Below are 14,748 nucleotides of genomic sequence, written 5' to 3' on the forward strand. Positions count from 1 at the left end.
GTTGTTGTTCCAGTGCGCTGGTCCTATAGGGTCTTATCACGACGACTTCCCGACTGTTTACTACAACAGGTTTTACCCGACATCAGTGAGGGAGGGGCGATGACAGTTGTGCGCCTTCGCGTCCTTAAACTTGGTAACATAGCCAACAATCAATCTAGAGTAAAGAGACTTAACCGAAAAACACCCACAAGAAGTATGGGCCCAGATCCCCGAATTTGCCGCCTCCGAAAGCGTAGGGAAGATGGCAGCAAGACAGTGCCATTCTTCCAACTCCGCGGGAGAAAGGACACAACGGAAACCCAAATCCCAATTGTTGCGAGAGAAATCTGAGATGGAAATCTCAGGATCAGCACGGAAAGAAAAAGGAACAGGAAAAGACAAGCACAATGGCGCATCACTGTGCCATGAATCAAGCCAAAATCGGACTGAAACACCATCACTGACCACAAACTTAACGTGAGAACGAAACTCATCACAAACTTTAACCAAATCAGGCCCGAACTAGCACTCCCCAGACGCTGAGGCAGACAAGGGGCTGCAGGAAGGAAAGTATTTTGCTTTTAGAATATCAAACCACAACACCCCAAGAGAGGTGTTAAGAATCAACCACCCCTATTTGATGACCAAGCAATCAACATACGGAAAATTCCTAAGAATTCTAATCTTCCAATATCCTATGAAAATCCTCTGAATGAAGAGAGCCCAGTTCATAGATTGTCTCATACAAAGGCCAATCAAAAGGTATATGGTGACTTTCTCCAAATCAGGCCACAAGATTTTCCCTATGTAAATCATGTCATCAAATACACTATGATTTCCATGTCCCAAACATGGCATAAGACTTGCAAGATTTTTTTCTTCTAAAAATTTCTATGCCAATTCCATATTCCATATTCATAATACTAGTGCATTCAGATCACCAAAACAAAAACACACACACATGCACACTCATCCTATGGAGGCATGGACCCGACAAATCTTGAAATTGGTGAGCCTGCATAAACACCATATTGCTAAAAGATTAGCGCCGGACAACCTAAAATAAATTCAGAAAAATGTGATTACTCTTGCCAAGTCTAGACCTTGAATCCGGATAGACACGTTCCGCCACAAGGGATCTAGCCATTAGATCTATGCTTAGTTCACAGCAAATAACGCTATTGACATGATACAAAGTCATCATGTCATAAAATTTCAAACCTAAATACAACCCACAACTTCTATAAAAATAAAAATAAAAATAAAACCAAGCTACTGATATTACAAAATCAAACCAATGAGGCAGTGACTGAGCCCCACCATGTGCATCATTCAATGTAAATTTATCTTCTTCTTCCCTCTTTATTTAATTTGCACTTTAATTCCAGCGTCATAGATCATATGCTCCCTTAGATACATCCGTATCTAGACGAATTTAAAATAAGTAATTTGAGACATAATAATTTTTATTTGTATCTTAAAATTAAAATGAGGAATTACAGGTAATAAACTGTGTACACTTATTATTTGATGTACCATACATTCAATACCGAACTTCCTCGATGTCCTTTCGACAAAATATAGCAAAAGGAGATAAACGCAGGCTGCAAGTCGGCGCGGCAATTTCGGCGGCGTCCTCTCCATCCATCTCCCTCGCCCTCCCCCGCCGCCTCAACACGGCGCCATCCTCATCACGAACCAACCAAACAAACAAAAGGCGGACCCAACTCCCCCTCCTCCACCTTCCCCGGAGCGCAAATCTCCCCTCCCAATCCCCACCCCCGTCGGTAGCCGATCGCGTCGACGATGCTGGGCGCCGCGAGGAGATCCGGATGCGTACGTGCGCTTCTCTGAGATGTTTCTCCTCCGTCCGTGCCTGTTGGTTTTGTCTCTGATCCGTGCGCGTGTTTCGATTGGTTCAGGTGCTGGGGCAACTGATGCAGACCCTCCGCCCGGCGGCGTCGGCGGCCACGGCGGCGAGGAGCTACTCCGCGACCCCGAAGGAGGTGAGCGCTTGGCTGGAACCCTAGCTTAGCTCGTGTTGTGAGGTGTGGCACGGTCGTCGGTGTGATTGATTAATCTGTTACTATTTGTTTGTTTGTTCTTTGGTGGTGAATGGTACAGCTAGGTGGGGTTAGTTTTCGAGACGGTTGATCTGTGACAGGGGTGGTCGCAAATTGGCCAGTCATGGGCTTTAAACACTAGAGGGCGTCGATTGTATGGAACCTTGCTGGGTTCGTGCAGCTCAGTTCTGGAAAATGGTTGATCGCTCAGGAGAATCAGTCGTTTTTGTTGTCGACTTCTCCAGGTGGAGGACATACCTTTGGTGTGAGGCCATGGTTTCAGTGAATTGAACGGTACTGTTTTGAGAAATGCATAGCAGTATTGTCTAAGCATGTGCTTGGACAGCTGGTGTAGAGGTATTCGGGGTTGTTCTGATTTCACAAGATTGAAAGAACCCAACATTGAGTTCTTTTGTCAAGGGCACTAAAATGCATCTCTTATTAGTTTTTTAATATGCTTGCTTGTTGAATTTTTGCAAGTGTTGTGTTTGTCTCTAGAGGTAATTTTTTGTTCTGTGTACATTGTGATTTTGTCTGGGAAATTTATGCAGTCCTCTTCTTTTGCTCTTTAGATGACTGTGCGTGAAGCATTGAATTCCGCCCTTGACGAGGAGATGTCTGCCGACCCTTCTGTTTTCTTAATGGGAGAAGAGGTACCACGATACCACCTGGAAGACAAGTTATATATTTTGTGTCCTTTTTTTGTGCACTCTAATACTCTTGTCATTTCTGTGGCAGGTTGGAGAGTACCAAGGTGCGTACAAGGTGAGTGAATTCTTCTCAGGACTCGTGATTTCTTTATTACTTCGTGGCAACTGAAAATTTGTGTGAATACTATTAGCATTTATATATTTTATGTTATTTGCAGATAACAAAGGGTTTGCTGGACAAGTATGGTCCTGATAGGGTTCTCGATACACCAATCACAGAGGTTATGAACTTAAACCCTTAAAGTAATCATTGGCGTCTGTTCATAAGCTGTCAGATTTGTGCGATCAGTTTTGGAGTATTCAGTACTAATATGCTTTTGTTCTGTTCAGGCTGGTTTTACTGGCATTGGCGTTGGTGCTGCCTACCAAGGTCTTAGACCTGTAGTAGAGTTCATGACATTTAACTTCTCGATGCAGGTCAGTCATTTTATTTTCGAAATTCCTGAAAACGCCAGTTTGTCAAATAACCTTATTATATGGCTGCATTGTATTTTTCGCTGCTAGTTTTCTAAGCAGCTTAAATTATGGTAGGTCGTGCTGATTTTTCCCTTGTGATGAGTGGTGATGTAGTCTGCTCTTGATTTGTTCTATATCATGCTGTGTTTAAGGGGACGGGAATATCCTTCTCAATTGTTCTATTCTTTTACAGAAATATGGTTACTAGAAACTGACATTGGAAAGTACTCATTGGAACAGTATCATCCTTCTGAAAATTAGATGATCAAGATCACTACATTTTCTTCCTGTTGGTAGTTTAAACAGAATACAGAACTTGATGGCCACAGTATAGTTTATGCTTAACTGCAAGTGCAAGAGTAATAAAAATCTTTTACTCGTAGTTTGTTTCGCATGTTGCCTATTGGACATTTGAGAACTTTGTTTTAAGACATAGTTCTTCCTTGTCTGCATATTCACATATTACTCTGAATGGTTGGATATTGAAATGATACCCATTAGTTACTGCTATTTTTGATTAAAACTTTGATCCCCATAATTACATATTAATCGCATACGGCTGCTAGTATGCCTTTCTTGTTGCACTCAGTTTGTATTCGGTTTGTACATAACTCTGTCCATAATTTTACTTTCATTTATTCTGTATATAAATCTCGTGAATATGTCTACATACAACAACTGTGTATTGCATTAGACAAAGTGTTTGCCTAATAGCACTGTTTTGCACATCCAGGCAATTGATCACATCATCAATTCAGCTGCCAAATCAAACTACATGTCAGCTGGTCAGATATCCGTTCCTATTGTTTTTCGAGGACCAAATGGGGCAGCTGCTGGAGTTGGTGCTCAACACTCGCAGGTTTGTGACTAAAGCTTACCTCTACCTATTTTTTTTTCAGAAATCCATTAGCACTGCCTTCTCATGTAGACAGAGATGAACAATATGTACAGGTTTTTGAAGGGAGCATGGCAAAACCCTATAGGACTAAACTTACCTCTACCTATCCATGTGTTGTTCGTCATCCTTGCTCTATTTCTTCTGTTGGTAGTAGAATGAAAGCCAAAACTGTCAGAATATGACTTATTCATCTCACTATCAATAAATGCATTGAATTGCGAGAGGTGCTTTAGTGTGCTTCTGGTGCTTCATGGTCGTAAGATGCATAGCATCTTTGGATCATTTTTTGTTTAACAATTTTTTTATCTATTTATGCAAGTAGTGGAACCGTAGTAGTCTAATTTACTTAGGTACTAATTGACTTCGTATGCAGTGCTATGCAGCATGGTATGCCCATGTTCCAGGATTGAAGGTCCTAACTCCTTATTCTGCAGAAGATGCTCGTGGCTTGCTAAAAGCAGCAATCAGGGATCCAGACCCTGTAGTTTTCCTGGAAAATGAACTACTGTATGTAATATCTTGTCCTACTTAATTATATTCTCTACATTCAAGTTGTCATTTCAGCGAATCATGTATTCTTCTCTACAGCTATGGTGAATCGTTTCCTATTAAGGCTGAAGTACTTGATTCTAGCTTCAGTGTCCCAATCGGCAAAGCTAAGGTATGTTCTTTAGTGGTCGGGAAGAGTTTAGTTTTGTCAGGTATTTTGTATGGATTGCCAGTAAGAGCTTATTTTTGTTGGTTTCACCTTTATTTTTGATCTGCAGATAGAACGGGAAGGAAAAGATGTTACAATTACTGCATTCTCTAAGATGGTTGGGTATGCTCTTCAGGTTTGTTACTACAGTACTTTTAAGTAAACGGAAGAAGTTGCTCATAGCTGTGTTCACTTGTGTTGTTGTCCATTAGGCCTTCTTGTTTTACATTCGTTAGTGAAATTTGACCAAATAGCGTAATAGTACTATTAGCAGCTAATGGTTTGTTCATTAACTAGATACTTCTTTTATGCAAATAATGGTTGGTTGTGTAATAGTGTCACCTTGAATGTGAAAGACTTGTTCACCCTGAACCCCTGCAAAATTGTCCCCACTTGTCCCTTTCACATTACCTTTGGGTTCGGATCATGCAGAAACTTTTTTGATAAACTGAGGTATAAGACTTCTGTGCGATATTAGTGATGTGTGCCCGCCTGCCCGGGGTACCATGTCAGAAAATGACACAGGGCCAACAGTACTTCCACCTTAAGAAATAACAATTGAAGCTGTGCTGCAGTCTCAGTCCAGTCAATACCAGCAAGAACACAAAATTAAGGACATTTGGTTTCACTTTTGTCAGTTCTTGGAATAATCAAGTTGCTCTAGAGGGGTGACTTCTGACCAAGTTAATTTTTTTTACGAGTTATGAGAAAGCTGGGGCTTCCAGAGTTTGAATAATATCCAAGTGACTACTGAATGCATTCGTGACATTCAGGACCTACACGTCTCGTATGTCTACATGGAGTGAATGATAAAAATTAAATTCAAGATGATCTTGTCTATACTGTCAAAACAATTCAGGATTCAGTCTTCATGATCTTCAGTTCTGAGAATCCTACGATATGTCATGCTTCGAAATTAACACATTCATGCAACATAATCGCATAAAAGAAAGAAGACCAACCTTCACATGAAGTAGCATTAATTAGATAAGCAAAATCTGTCTTGACATGAATCAGTGCATTAATTAAGTGGATTGTATAGTCATAACCGCTGTAGCTCAGTGCCAACGATAGTGCTGTTAAGACCATGCAGCTCAACCCTGAGTTCTTCAGCACTATCCTCCTGCTGATTCTGCTTCACCATATTCCACGTTAGAGCATAGACTGCTATGGAACTCAGGGCATCTATGATCTTGATGATAAGGTGCTATGCCTCAGGGCCTGGTGTCATGGCGCTGAAAAAGAAGGTCCTGCATGTTAGACTATATGTAGTATAGTACACGTACAGCCCATGTATATGGTCAAGGCTGTACGCATCATGGGCATGTTAGTGGTGCACGACCTGTTGAGCAAAAGAGCTAATCAAATGTGTGTTGAATTCTATAGGCTACCCCCTTCTAATAATGGTCTCAATGTCCAAATTTAGAGAAGTTCAAAATTGGGCCAACCATAGTGAGATGACATTTTGAGAAATTGATTCTGTTTGAGATGATTTACTTACGTGAGTGCATTTGTTTAATTACTAGCATCAATGTTTTTTTCCCACTGTATATAAAATACTTGACCTATTGTTCTGGTTACATTCTCATGCTCAGTCAATTTTCAGGCGGCAGAGATACTGTCCAAGGAGGGAATCAGTGCTGAGGTAGTTACTTTTCACAAAACATATTTGTAGTACAATTATGTGACCAACGTACTTTTTAAACTACATCCATCAGTATTTTCTTATTATCCACTATAATATCTGTTAACAGGTGATCAACCTTCGGTCAATTAGACCATTGGATAGAGCTGCTATCAATGCATCCGTTAGGAAAACCAACAGATTGGTAACCGTCGAAGAAGGCTTTCCACAACATGGTGTTGGTGCTGAAATATGGTTCGTCTATCTCTCTCTCTCTCTCCTATGCTTGGGTGTTGGGTTCTCAGATGTATCTTTATTGCAGCATGTCCGTAGTGGAGGACAGCTTTGAGTATCTTGATGCACCAGTTGAGAGGATTGCCGGAGCTGATGTACCTATGCCCTATGCGGCAAACCTTGAAAGATTGGCAGTTCCACAGGTCTGTACTTGCTGCTTCTTTTACATTGAACCCAAACTATTGGGTCCCATTTTTTATAGATATTATTGAGAAAGTCCGCCTAATCGATAATAGCATAGCATTTTTCATGACTAGTACTGGAAATAGCATAGTTTTACCATGATTTTTAGTTTCTTGCCTTCATCCATCTACCGTGGAATCTTTATCTATAGCCAGTATCATTGGTTGGCTACCGCGCAACCTTTATCTGTAGCCAGTATTATTGATTGGCTACCGTGCAATTTTTATATTTGGACTGCCTTGTGTTGGTTTCGTACTTTTTCATTGTCAGTGCGCTCCATTGTTATTAGGAATTTAGTGAATCATATGTACTGTTAAGCCGGGACTTGCCTAGTGGGGCATCAGTGAGGGAATAGTTTTTGCTTTTGGGGGGCAGTGTGTCTGACAGGAAACCAGGAACCTAGTTTGCTAATAGCTCGTAAAATATGAAGGCTAACGCCCTGTTAAACTGGGAATTTTCCTAGTGGGTAATGAATGAGAGTGCAGTGACGAAACAACAATTTCTTTTGTAGCCAGAGTATCTGTCACCAGCGTTGTTACTGATAGCTTGGAAAATTTGAAGGTTGGGCATTAGACAGTTGATATGTTTCAGAGACAGGATCCTCCGCCCATATTTTTAATCTTTGTAGGCATACATCATCACTCTTTAGACTGCTAGGATTTAGCTTACCAGATTATGTTGGACATGGGGAGTCGATTCTTCAAACGTTTCTAGAGAGATGAGTAGGCAGAGCCGCATAGGAAAGGTGGCTATATAGTATGTTGAATTGTCTGAGAGAACATAAGACCTACATATTAAGGCCTCCGTTGATTCATGGGATAGGAATATCACAGGAATAGGGAAGTCATATTCTGGGAAAATTTACTCAGGTTCAGCCAATCATCTTAGGAGTAGGATGGTGATATTAGACGTAGGTTGAAGTATTCATTCACCTAGTCATATTAGGAGAAAGCAGGATCATGCATGAATAATTTATTTCTTATCCTCGCCTCACTAACGTTTTTGGCATGCTTGCAGGTTGAGGACATCGTCCGTGCTGCAAAGCGAGCTTGCTACAGATCATCATGAATGGCGGCAACCGCCTAAGCACAAATGCACGTTTTGTTTATCGGCCTTCTTCTTTGTTCCTTGTCCAGAAAAGATGTACTGAATCGCATAATTGTATCCCCCAACTCTTGTGAGCTAATTTTGTAGATCTGCATGCATTGTTGATTCCAATCTGTCGGCGGCAGTCGGATGACTGCATTCAGTTCATGGTTCATCCTGAGGCGTTTGAATCGTGCAACTTCTGGAGGTTTACATCACTGAGGGATGTCTCAATAACATGTATGTAACTGAATTACAGACGTTCACATGATTTTGCTGTGGCTTAGGCCGATCTGTAAGTGTGATCAATATCGCGGAGAAAACTGGAACATTGAAATGCTTCCCTTAGCGTTTGTTTGTTAACTCACACGTGTATGCATACTTGAGTCTGAGAGTGACACCTGTGGCTGACGCCTAGATGTCGCTCATGATGTGTCAGGGCTGAGAGGCTGATTCTACAGGCGAGGCAGTCTCCAAGATTAGTATATACGCGGAAAGCAACAGGTGGAACGCGACCCATAAAGGAGAGCTCCACCACATGTGGAGCAACTTCCGTTGCTGTGGGGTTGTGGCCTCATCATGGACCATGATTCTTCCTTCAGCTGGAAACTACCGAATTGTGGCAACACGTATGAGATAGCGATCGACCGTTGCTTTGTCTAATCTGTAGATAATATCATTCCCGCTAGCTCATCATTGGTGTGTGGTGCTCTGGATCAGGCGCTCTCTCTCTCGTCCCTAATCCACATCGCCTTTTGGCCGCTGTTTCCGCTAGTGGACAGTCCTGTGCCACGATTCAAATCTCAAATGACATCTTCTGTCGTGGTCAACATTACTTTGGTCCATTGAGCCTTCTATTGTAGAGTACTGTAAAAGATTCTTACATCATCCAATGAGCAGTCCATCGCTCAGGTACCACAAAGCTACTCCGAGGGAAGGAAAAAAGATGAAGCGAGAAAAAGATGATGCATCATGGCAGGGGAGTGTCATTGGGAAGAAATGGACCAGGTTCTCAGTCTGACCGGTCTTAGATTTGATACCAAAGTAGAGCGTACGGATCTTAGCCGCCCAAGGAGTAGGTCCAGTCCACTGTTTTGAATCTAGTCTTCTTTTCTTCTGCGAAACTATAAACAGGCCCTTGAAAAGATGTGTTTTCGTGTGTACAGGTCATCAGTCGTCCGTCTTAAGACGGAGGTTCGGTATAGTCTCCTACAACTTGCGTGCGTGCATAACAACAAGATCTGATGTCAGGTGTTTTAGATCGATTTAATGGTTTAACAACGACGACTATGGCTTTATGGTGCTGGTCTTTAGGGTACCTTCGTGAAAACTTTTCAACTGTCATCGATTAGGCTAGGCTGGGTCTGATATGGGAGCCGCGACAATGGCATGTCGGTGCCTCGTTCTGATTGCAGTAGTGGTCGGATGTAATCTTTATTATGTTTGATGTGCTTTGTATTTTCCATTAACTTTTATAACAGATAACAGATATAAGTATTTTACAAAAGAAATATATGTCCTCTGGGCAGCAACAGAATTTGTTACAGAAGCCGGTACATTAACCACCGCCGCTCAACCGCCCCAGAGTCTCAGAAACCGAATCTGTGAGACGTGAAGGGCCTGAATGTTAGAAACAGAAGCCACAAAACAGACGCGAGAACATTTTCTCTATCCACTCCGGAGAAAAAAAAAAGCAACCGAACGAGAACAAAAGCGAAACCAAAACAGCCGAGCTGATTGGAAACATCCAGATGCCGCTGCCGCTGCCGCTGCTACTAACCCAACCCAACCCGGCGTTTCCCCTCTAGAAAATATCATCATTTCTAGCGCCTAATCAAGGACCCTTGGTTAGTTGCTTGCGGAATTATATACCCACCATTGGAGCAGCAAGCGATAGAGGGGAGCGAAGAAGAGCAGCCAGAGGAGAACGCAGGAGAGGAGAAGGTCCGGCGGAGGTGGACGTCGAGAGCCCGGCGGAAATCGCCCGGAGCGATTGAGCCGCGGAGTCTCCCCGGGCGGGCTGGTTCCCGGCGGTCGGATCGAAGCGGCCCTCAATCTCGGGGCACCCCGATTCGATTCGGCGGCACGGGCCGTGCCGCTGTTGATTAATCCATTTGGCTCCATGGATGGATAGGCAGGTAAACCTTTATTACCGCCGGCTTGTATTTCTGCGATTCCCGTTGCTCTGGTGGGCTCTGCCCGTTTATCGGTGGGGAATTTGGTTCTTCGTTTCGATCGGTGACGGTTTCCGCAGTCCGTCCCCAAATTTGGGTCTCTCATTTCCTCAAATTTGGCTGCTGCCGTGCTCCCGATTTCGGTAGTTTTGAGGTTTAGCCCATGCATGTCTGTTTGCTCGGCGATTGGCTGACCATGTCTCCATTTGTGCCTGGTCTGGGCAGCAGTATGGAGTGGAGTAGATAGCATTGTGATGGATGCGCAATCATTGGTTGGGAACTTGCTATTTCTATGCATCAGGCGGAAGATATAGAATACTGACAAGTTTGTTGCTCCTGAGCTAAATATAGTAACCGTAGCACGTAGTATTGATTGAGCTTCTGTTCATCACGTAGTGGGATTAATTGAACTCCTTCTATTCATGGGTTTAGTCATGTGATGGGTGTAAGAATAGTTAGCAATTGAGCTTCTCTTGGTCATGTAGTGGGATTAATTGAACTTGTATTCATGGGTGTAGCCAAGTGATAGGATCAATTGAGCCTCTGTCTGCTCATCAGTTTGCTGAATCAATGTTTGTCGATTCGTTTCTGCAGGGCTGTGACGTGATCTTCTCGCATGGTTCATCCTAGGCCAGGTCCCTGGTTGCTTGCCCAGCCTCCAAGTTGTGTGTCATCTCCAGTTGTGGTAGCCAGGGGGCATGATTAGTAGTGGCAAGATGGTAACGTTGCTTCCAGTGGGTCTGAACCAGAAATGCCGGTGTGGTTCGGCCCTTCCGGTGGTGATTGGTTTCAATTGATGATTTGTCTAGGCATCGATTTGGACACTGAAATGGCAAGATACTGAGAGGGCCGTGGAAAGGAACTGGATAGGTGTACTGCAGGAGCGATTACAGATTGGGGGTCTTCCTTCTCGCTGAGTATCAGAGATTGGTTGCGATGGGTTTACCCCAAGTTTCTTCAGTCAGGGAGGATGTCTCTACAGGATCAAGGACACCTGTGTCAAGCCCTTCACGTACCAATGGTGTTGGTGCCTGCGATTTGGACGGGCTTCCTCGAGAAAGCCCAAATGGCAAGGCTTCATATCGATCGATTGGCAATTTCAGTAGACAGATTGCATCAGATTCCCTGGATGAATCAAACGGGTATTTTAGAGACAGCCATGCGTTTGATGGACTCACAGACTTCCAAGGATTAAGAATTGATGATTTTAGAGATGCAAATTCTAGATCTTCTCATAAATTGCAGCAGCCTGCTGTCCATATGCCCACAACAAGGGTTGTGGGCTTTGAATCAAACTGTATTGGAGGTCCTGATACAGCAGAACTGGATACAATATGTCCATCTGTGGCCAGTCATAATTTTGGTTCACCATGTGATCAGCATGAACTTCAGGCAAGGAAAAGACTGCTGCCTCCGTTGAAAAATGTGCTCTCTAGAACGTTCCATGGTGATTCACTGAATATTGCTTCTGGTGATGCTAGATTTCAGCATTCCGAGCCAGGTAAGAAACTCTACAGTTCTGACTTCCAAGATAATAAAATGGTAAACACTGGAAGCCTCAGTTCTTTTGAGTCACAGGCATGTCCGACTCCTAGATGGTCCAGTCGGACTTCAGAATTTGATGTCAATAGGATGAATTCTAATCATTTCACTGATGGCCCTTTACTTGGGAACAAGGAGTCATTATCCTATTATGATCATCTAGCTGCCAGTGCAAAATTAGCACACTCTCCGCTCTCACTGTCTCCTCTCAGCCCTAGACGTATTCATAAAGTCAAAACTACAGGATCTCCAAGGCATGTAATGAAAGATATTGAACATGATTTCCTAGATTTGAAGGAACAGGGAGGATTTGATGGAATTAGGATGCTAGATGTGGTAGAGGAAACTAACAGATTACATGATGAATATGATACTATGACCCCTAAAAGAAGTTCATGTAGAAGATATCAAAACTGGGGTTCTGAATCTCCACCCACGTCTCCGCGAGTTGGTTATGGACGGAGTTTGAGTCTCCCTGCAAGGAGGTCACTAGTTGTCTCCTTTGAGGAATCCCTTTTGTCTGGCCGACTTTCTTATGGAAAAGATAATCAGGTCTAATATTTCTTTCTGTTCATCATCTAGTATAATATTACAATTCCAGGGTATTGACTGTTGAATTTGATTGCTTAATTCTCTGTGGATGCAGACAATTGATGGTTTCTTAGCTGTCCTGAATATTGTTGGTGGTAGCTTCTCTCCCCCAACTCAGAAACTTACATTTGCAGTAGCAAGCATCGACGAGGATAGCTCCTTATTGTACTATTCTTCTATTGATCTTGCTGGTAGATTGTCCACTAGTGCAGCCAACAGCAATAGCCCAAAACTCCAAAGAAGCCTTAGTAACAATGATTCAAGATCAGCAAAGAGTCGCTTACGCATCCCTGCCAAGGGGCGCATTCAACTGGTACTAAATTGCTTGACCCTTAGCTCATGATCATATTTGTTCTTGTGCATTTTGTTTTGCAAATACTTTGTCTATATTAACCACTCCATCTTTTCTCTATCTAGTCATGCTTTATAGTAATGAAGATATCTCGTTTGACAAGCCATTTTGGATTGTCTGCCTTTGCTTCAACAGAAAACACAACTCTGTATACTTTCTAGACCTGTTTCAATGTGCCAAACCAAATTTCACTTGTGATGGCTAGGTTTCCTTTTCTCACAGCACCTGGTGTATTTCTATGCATATTTAAGCTACTATTTGAAATTGTATTGAATTGTTATATGCGTTCCCATCTTGAGTTAAACAATTGCCTCGTCAGGTTGTGAGCAACCCTGAGAAGACCCCACTCCATACATTCTTCTGCAACTACGACTTGACTGACATGCCATCTGGAACCAAGGTACAAAATATTATGACTAGTTGACTCCTTATCCTTTATATATTGACGAAAACCAAAGGCTATTCTAGCACCAAAACACAAATGTGCTTTATATCTAGTCCTTCCTTGCTTGCAAGTTGCAACTTCCATGCTATAACATTTTCCCTTAGCTTTAGCCTTACACCTAAGGAATCATGCACATAGTGTGTCCTCATGTTTTATATTATCACTTAATCACTATATCTATACTAAGCGGGTTGCCTAAGGAAGTGAGGAAGATTGAAAGAGGGAGAAATACGGCAGCCCACGAGCTGGCATGCCATGCTAGATTACATGGAGACTTTTTCTGTTTAGCAAGTGTTCCACCTAGTTTTGACCATATAATCTGTATGGACAACTTACGTCCTGAGTAATATCTCTCTCTTCCTTGTCCCCTAAAAAAAGTAACTAAGTGGGTCGCCTAAGTTTGAGATCAGGACACAGAACAGGTAATTCACCATTTAGTGCATACCTTAACTTAAGAAGTATCATGTCGTGCACAGAGAAATATTTTCCTTTTTCTCAAAGGATTTAGTGTCTATATAATCACATTAACCACCTTTTGTTTTCTCTATCCCTCATCTCATCTTATTTCCCTTGTGTATAATGAGACAGACGTTCATGCGGCAAAAGGTCACTCTGTCTCCCACTGTTTCTCCCTCTAATATAGTGAAAGAAGAAAGCAAGACCAGTGACACAAATGTTGGCCCGAAAGCTCAGTGTGTCTCATGTGGGAGTGAACTTGCACAACGAGGAACTCTATGCTTGGAATGTAATGGAGCTGATAGCCTGATAACAAGAGTTGAATCCAAATTATATATGTTGAGTCTCTGATTATTTCTTTGTCTTTGCAGACTGCGGGCAGGGACGGACATGCAACTCAGCTGATGAATCAGAAAAGAGACGCACAAACACAAAATGTTACTCATCGGGCACTGACATGAAGGAATCAGATAAACCCAATTCTCTTGGGAATAAGCAAAACAATACTGATTCTGATGATTGTTGCTGTCAGATGGACAGCGTCCACTCAGGTGCGAAGAAATCATGTTGTGCGTCTTCCAGGATCAACGACAGTTCAGGTGGAGGCGTGCTCCGCTATGCTTTGCACCTGCGGTTTCTCTGCCCCGCCTCGAAGAAATCCTCAAAATCTATGCTACGTTGCAAATCCGATCCATCATCTGTACCGCACAGCGGCAATACGGTGACTGAGGATAGGAGATTCTATCTCTACAACGATCTTAGAGTTGTATTTCCTCAGAGGCACTCGGATGCAGATGAAGGCGAGGTAATCATCCTAATATCTTGAAAGTTATCTAGTGACAGCTTTCTTCCAGGTTTTCTTTTTTCGAGCATCCGCTTGCAATTTAGAAGACCTATGTAAAGTTTGTCGTTCAGCTTACGCATAAATAGTTGCTCTCTTGTTGGTTGATCGGCTAAATTCGAGGATTTAATCTGCTGATTCCATTTCTGTTGCAGCTGAAGGTGGAACACGACTTCCCTGCTGATCCCAAGTACTTCGACATAAGCAACTGAAAATTTGCTTTTGCTGTCATGTATAGCCTGTGCTGTGGCACACCGATAAACGAAAACTCTGTATATATTTATTCCACTAATTTGCCAGCAGTCCCCAAAATGTACAGGTTTTATCTTCCAATAAAATGCCTCATTTTAGTTGTTA

At 42.6% G+C, this 14,748-nt stretch overlaps 2 protein-coding genes across 2 annotated transcripts; both read left to right on the forward strand.

The window, feature by feature from the left end:
* Positions 1–1,534: 1,534 nt before the first annotated feature.
* LOC123164693 (pyruvate dehydrogenase E1 component subunit beta-1, mitochondrial) lies at positions 1,535–8,338 on the forward strand. The gene is made up of 14 exons (XM_044582242.1): positions 1,535–1,815; positions 1,902–1,985; positions 2,615–2,695; positions 2,781–2,807; positions 2,911–2,973; positions 3,083–3,169; positions 3,942–4,067; positions 4,480–4,613; positions 4,695–4,767; positions 4,874–4,939; positions 6,410–6,448; positions 6,558–6,682; positions 6,750–6,864; positions 7,922–8,338. The coding sequence occupies exons 1-14, from the start codon at positions 1,786–1,788 to the stop codon at positions 7,970–7,972; spliced, it is 1,101 nt and encodes a 366-aa protein (XP_044438177.1). The 5' UTR covers positions 1,535–1,785; the 3' UTR covers positions 7,973–8,338.
* Positions 8,339–9,689: 1,351 nt separating this feature from the next.
* On the forward strand, positions 9,690–14,748 carry LOC123164446 (uncharacterized). Its single transcript, XM_044581945.1, has 7 exons — positions 9,690–10,128; positions 10,759–12,258; positions 12,353–12,610; positions 12,969–13,049; positions 13,683–13,839; positions 13,922–14,355; positions 14,547–14,748. Exons 2-7 carry the CDS (start codon positions 11,101–11,103, stop codon positions 14,601–14,603), a joined length of 2,145 nt encoding a protein of 714 aa, XP_044437880.1. The 5' UTR covers positions 9,690–10,128; positions 10,759–11,100; the 3' UTR covers positions 14,604–14,748.

Source organism: Triticum aestivum, chromosome 7D (genome assembly GCF_018294505.1).
Source record: "Triticum aestivum cultivar Chinese Spring chromosome 7D, IWGSC CS RefSeq v2.1, whole genome shotgun sequence".
Taxonomy (NCBI): Eukaryota; Viridiplantae; Streptophyta; class Magnoliopsida; order Poales; family Poaceae; genus Triticum; species Triticum aestivum.

Excerpts from the sequence above, each read along its gene's own strand:
- LOC123164446 (XM_044581945.1), top strand. The coding sequence starts at position 11,101 with ATGGGTTTACCCCAAGTTTCTTCAGTCAGGGAGGATGTCTCTACAGGA. Across the intron at positions 13,050-13,682 it reads ACATGCCATCTGGAACCAAG|ACGTTCATGCGGCAAAAGGT; the intron begins GTACAAAATATT and ends ATAATGAGACAG. Across the intron at positions 13,840-13,921 it reads AGGAACTCTATGCTTGGAAT|ACTGCGGGCAGGGACGGACA; the intron begins GTAATGGAGCTG and ends TTGTCTTTGCAG.
- LOC123164693 (XM_044582242.1), top strand. The coding sequence starts at position 1,786 with ATGCTGGGCGCCGCGAGGAGATCCGGATGC. Across the intron at positions 3,170-3,941 it reads CATTTAACTTCTCGATGCAG|GCAATTGATCACATCATCAA; the intron begins GTCAGTCATTTT and ends TTGCACATCCAG. Across the intron at positions 6,449-6,557 it reads AGGAGGGAATCAGTGCTGAG|GTGATCAACCTTCGGTCAAT; the intron begins GTAGTTACTTTT and ends ATCTGTTAACAG.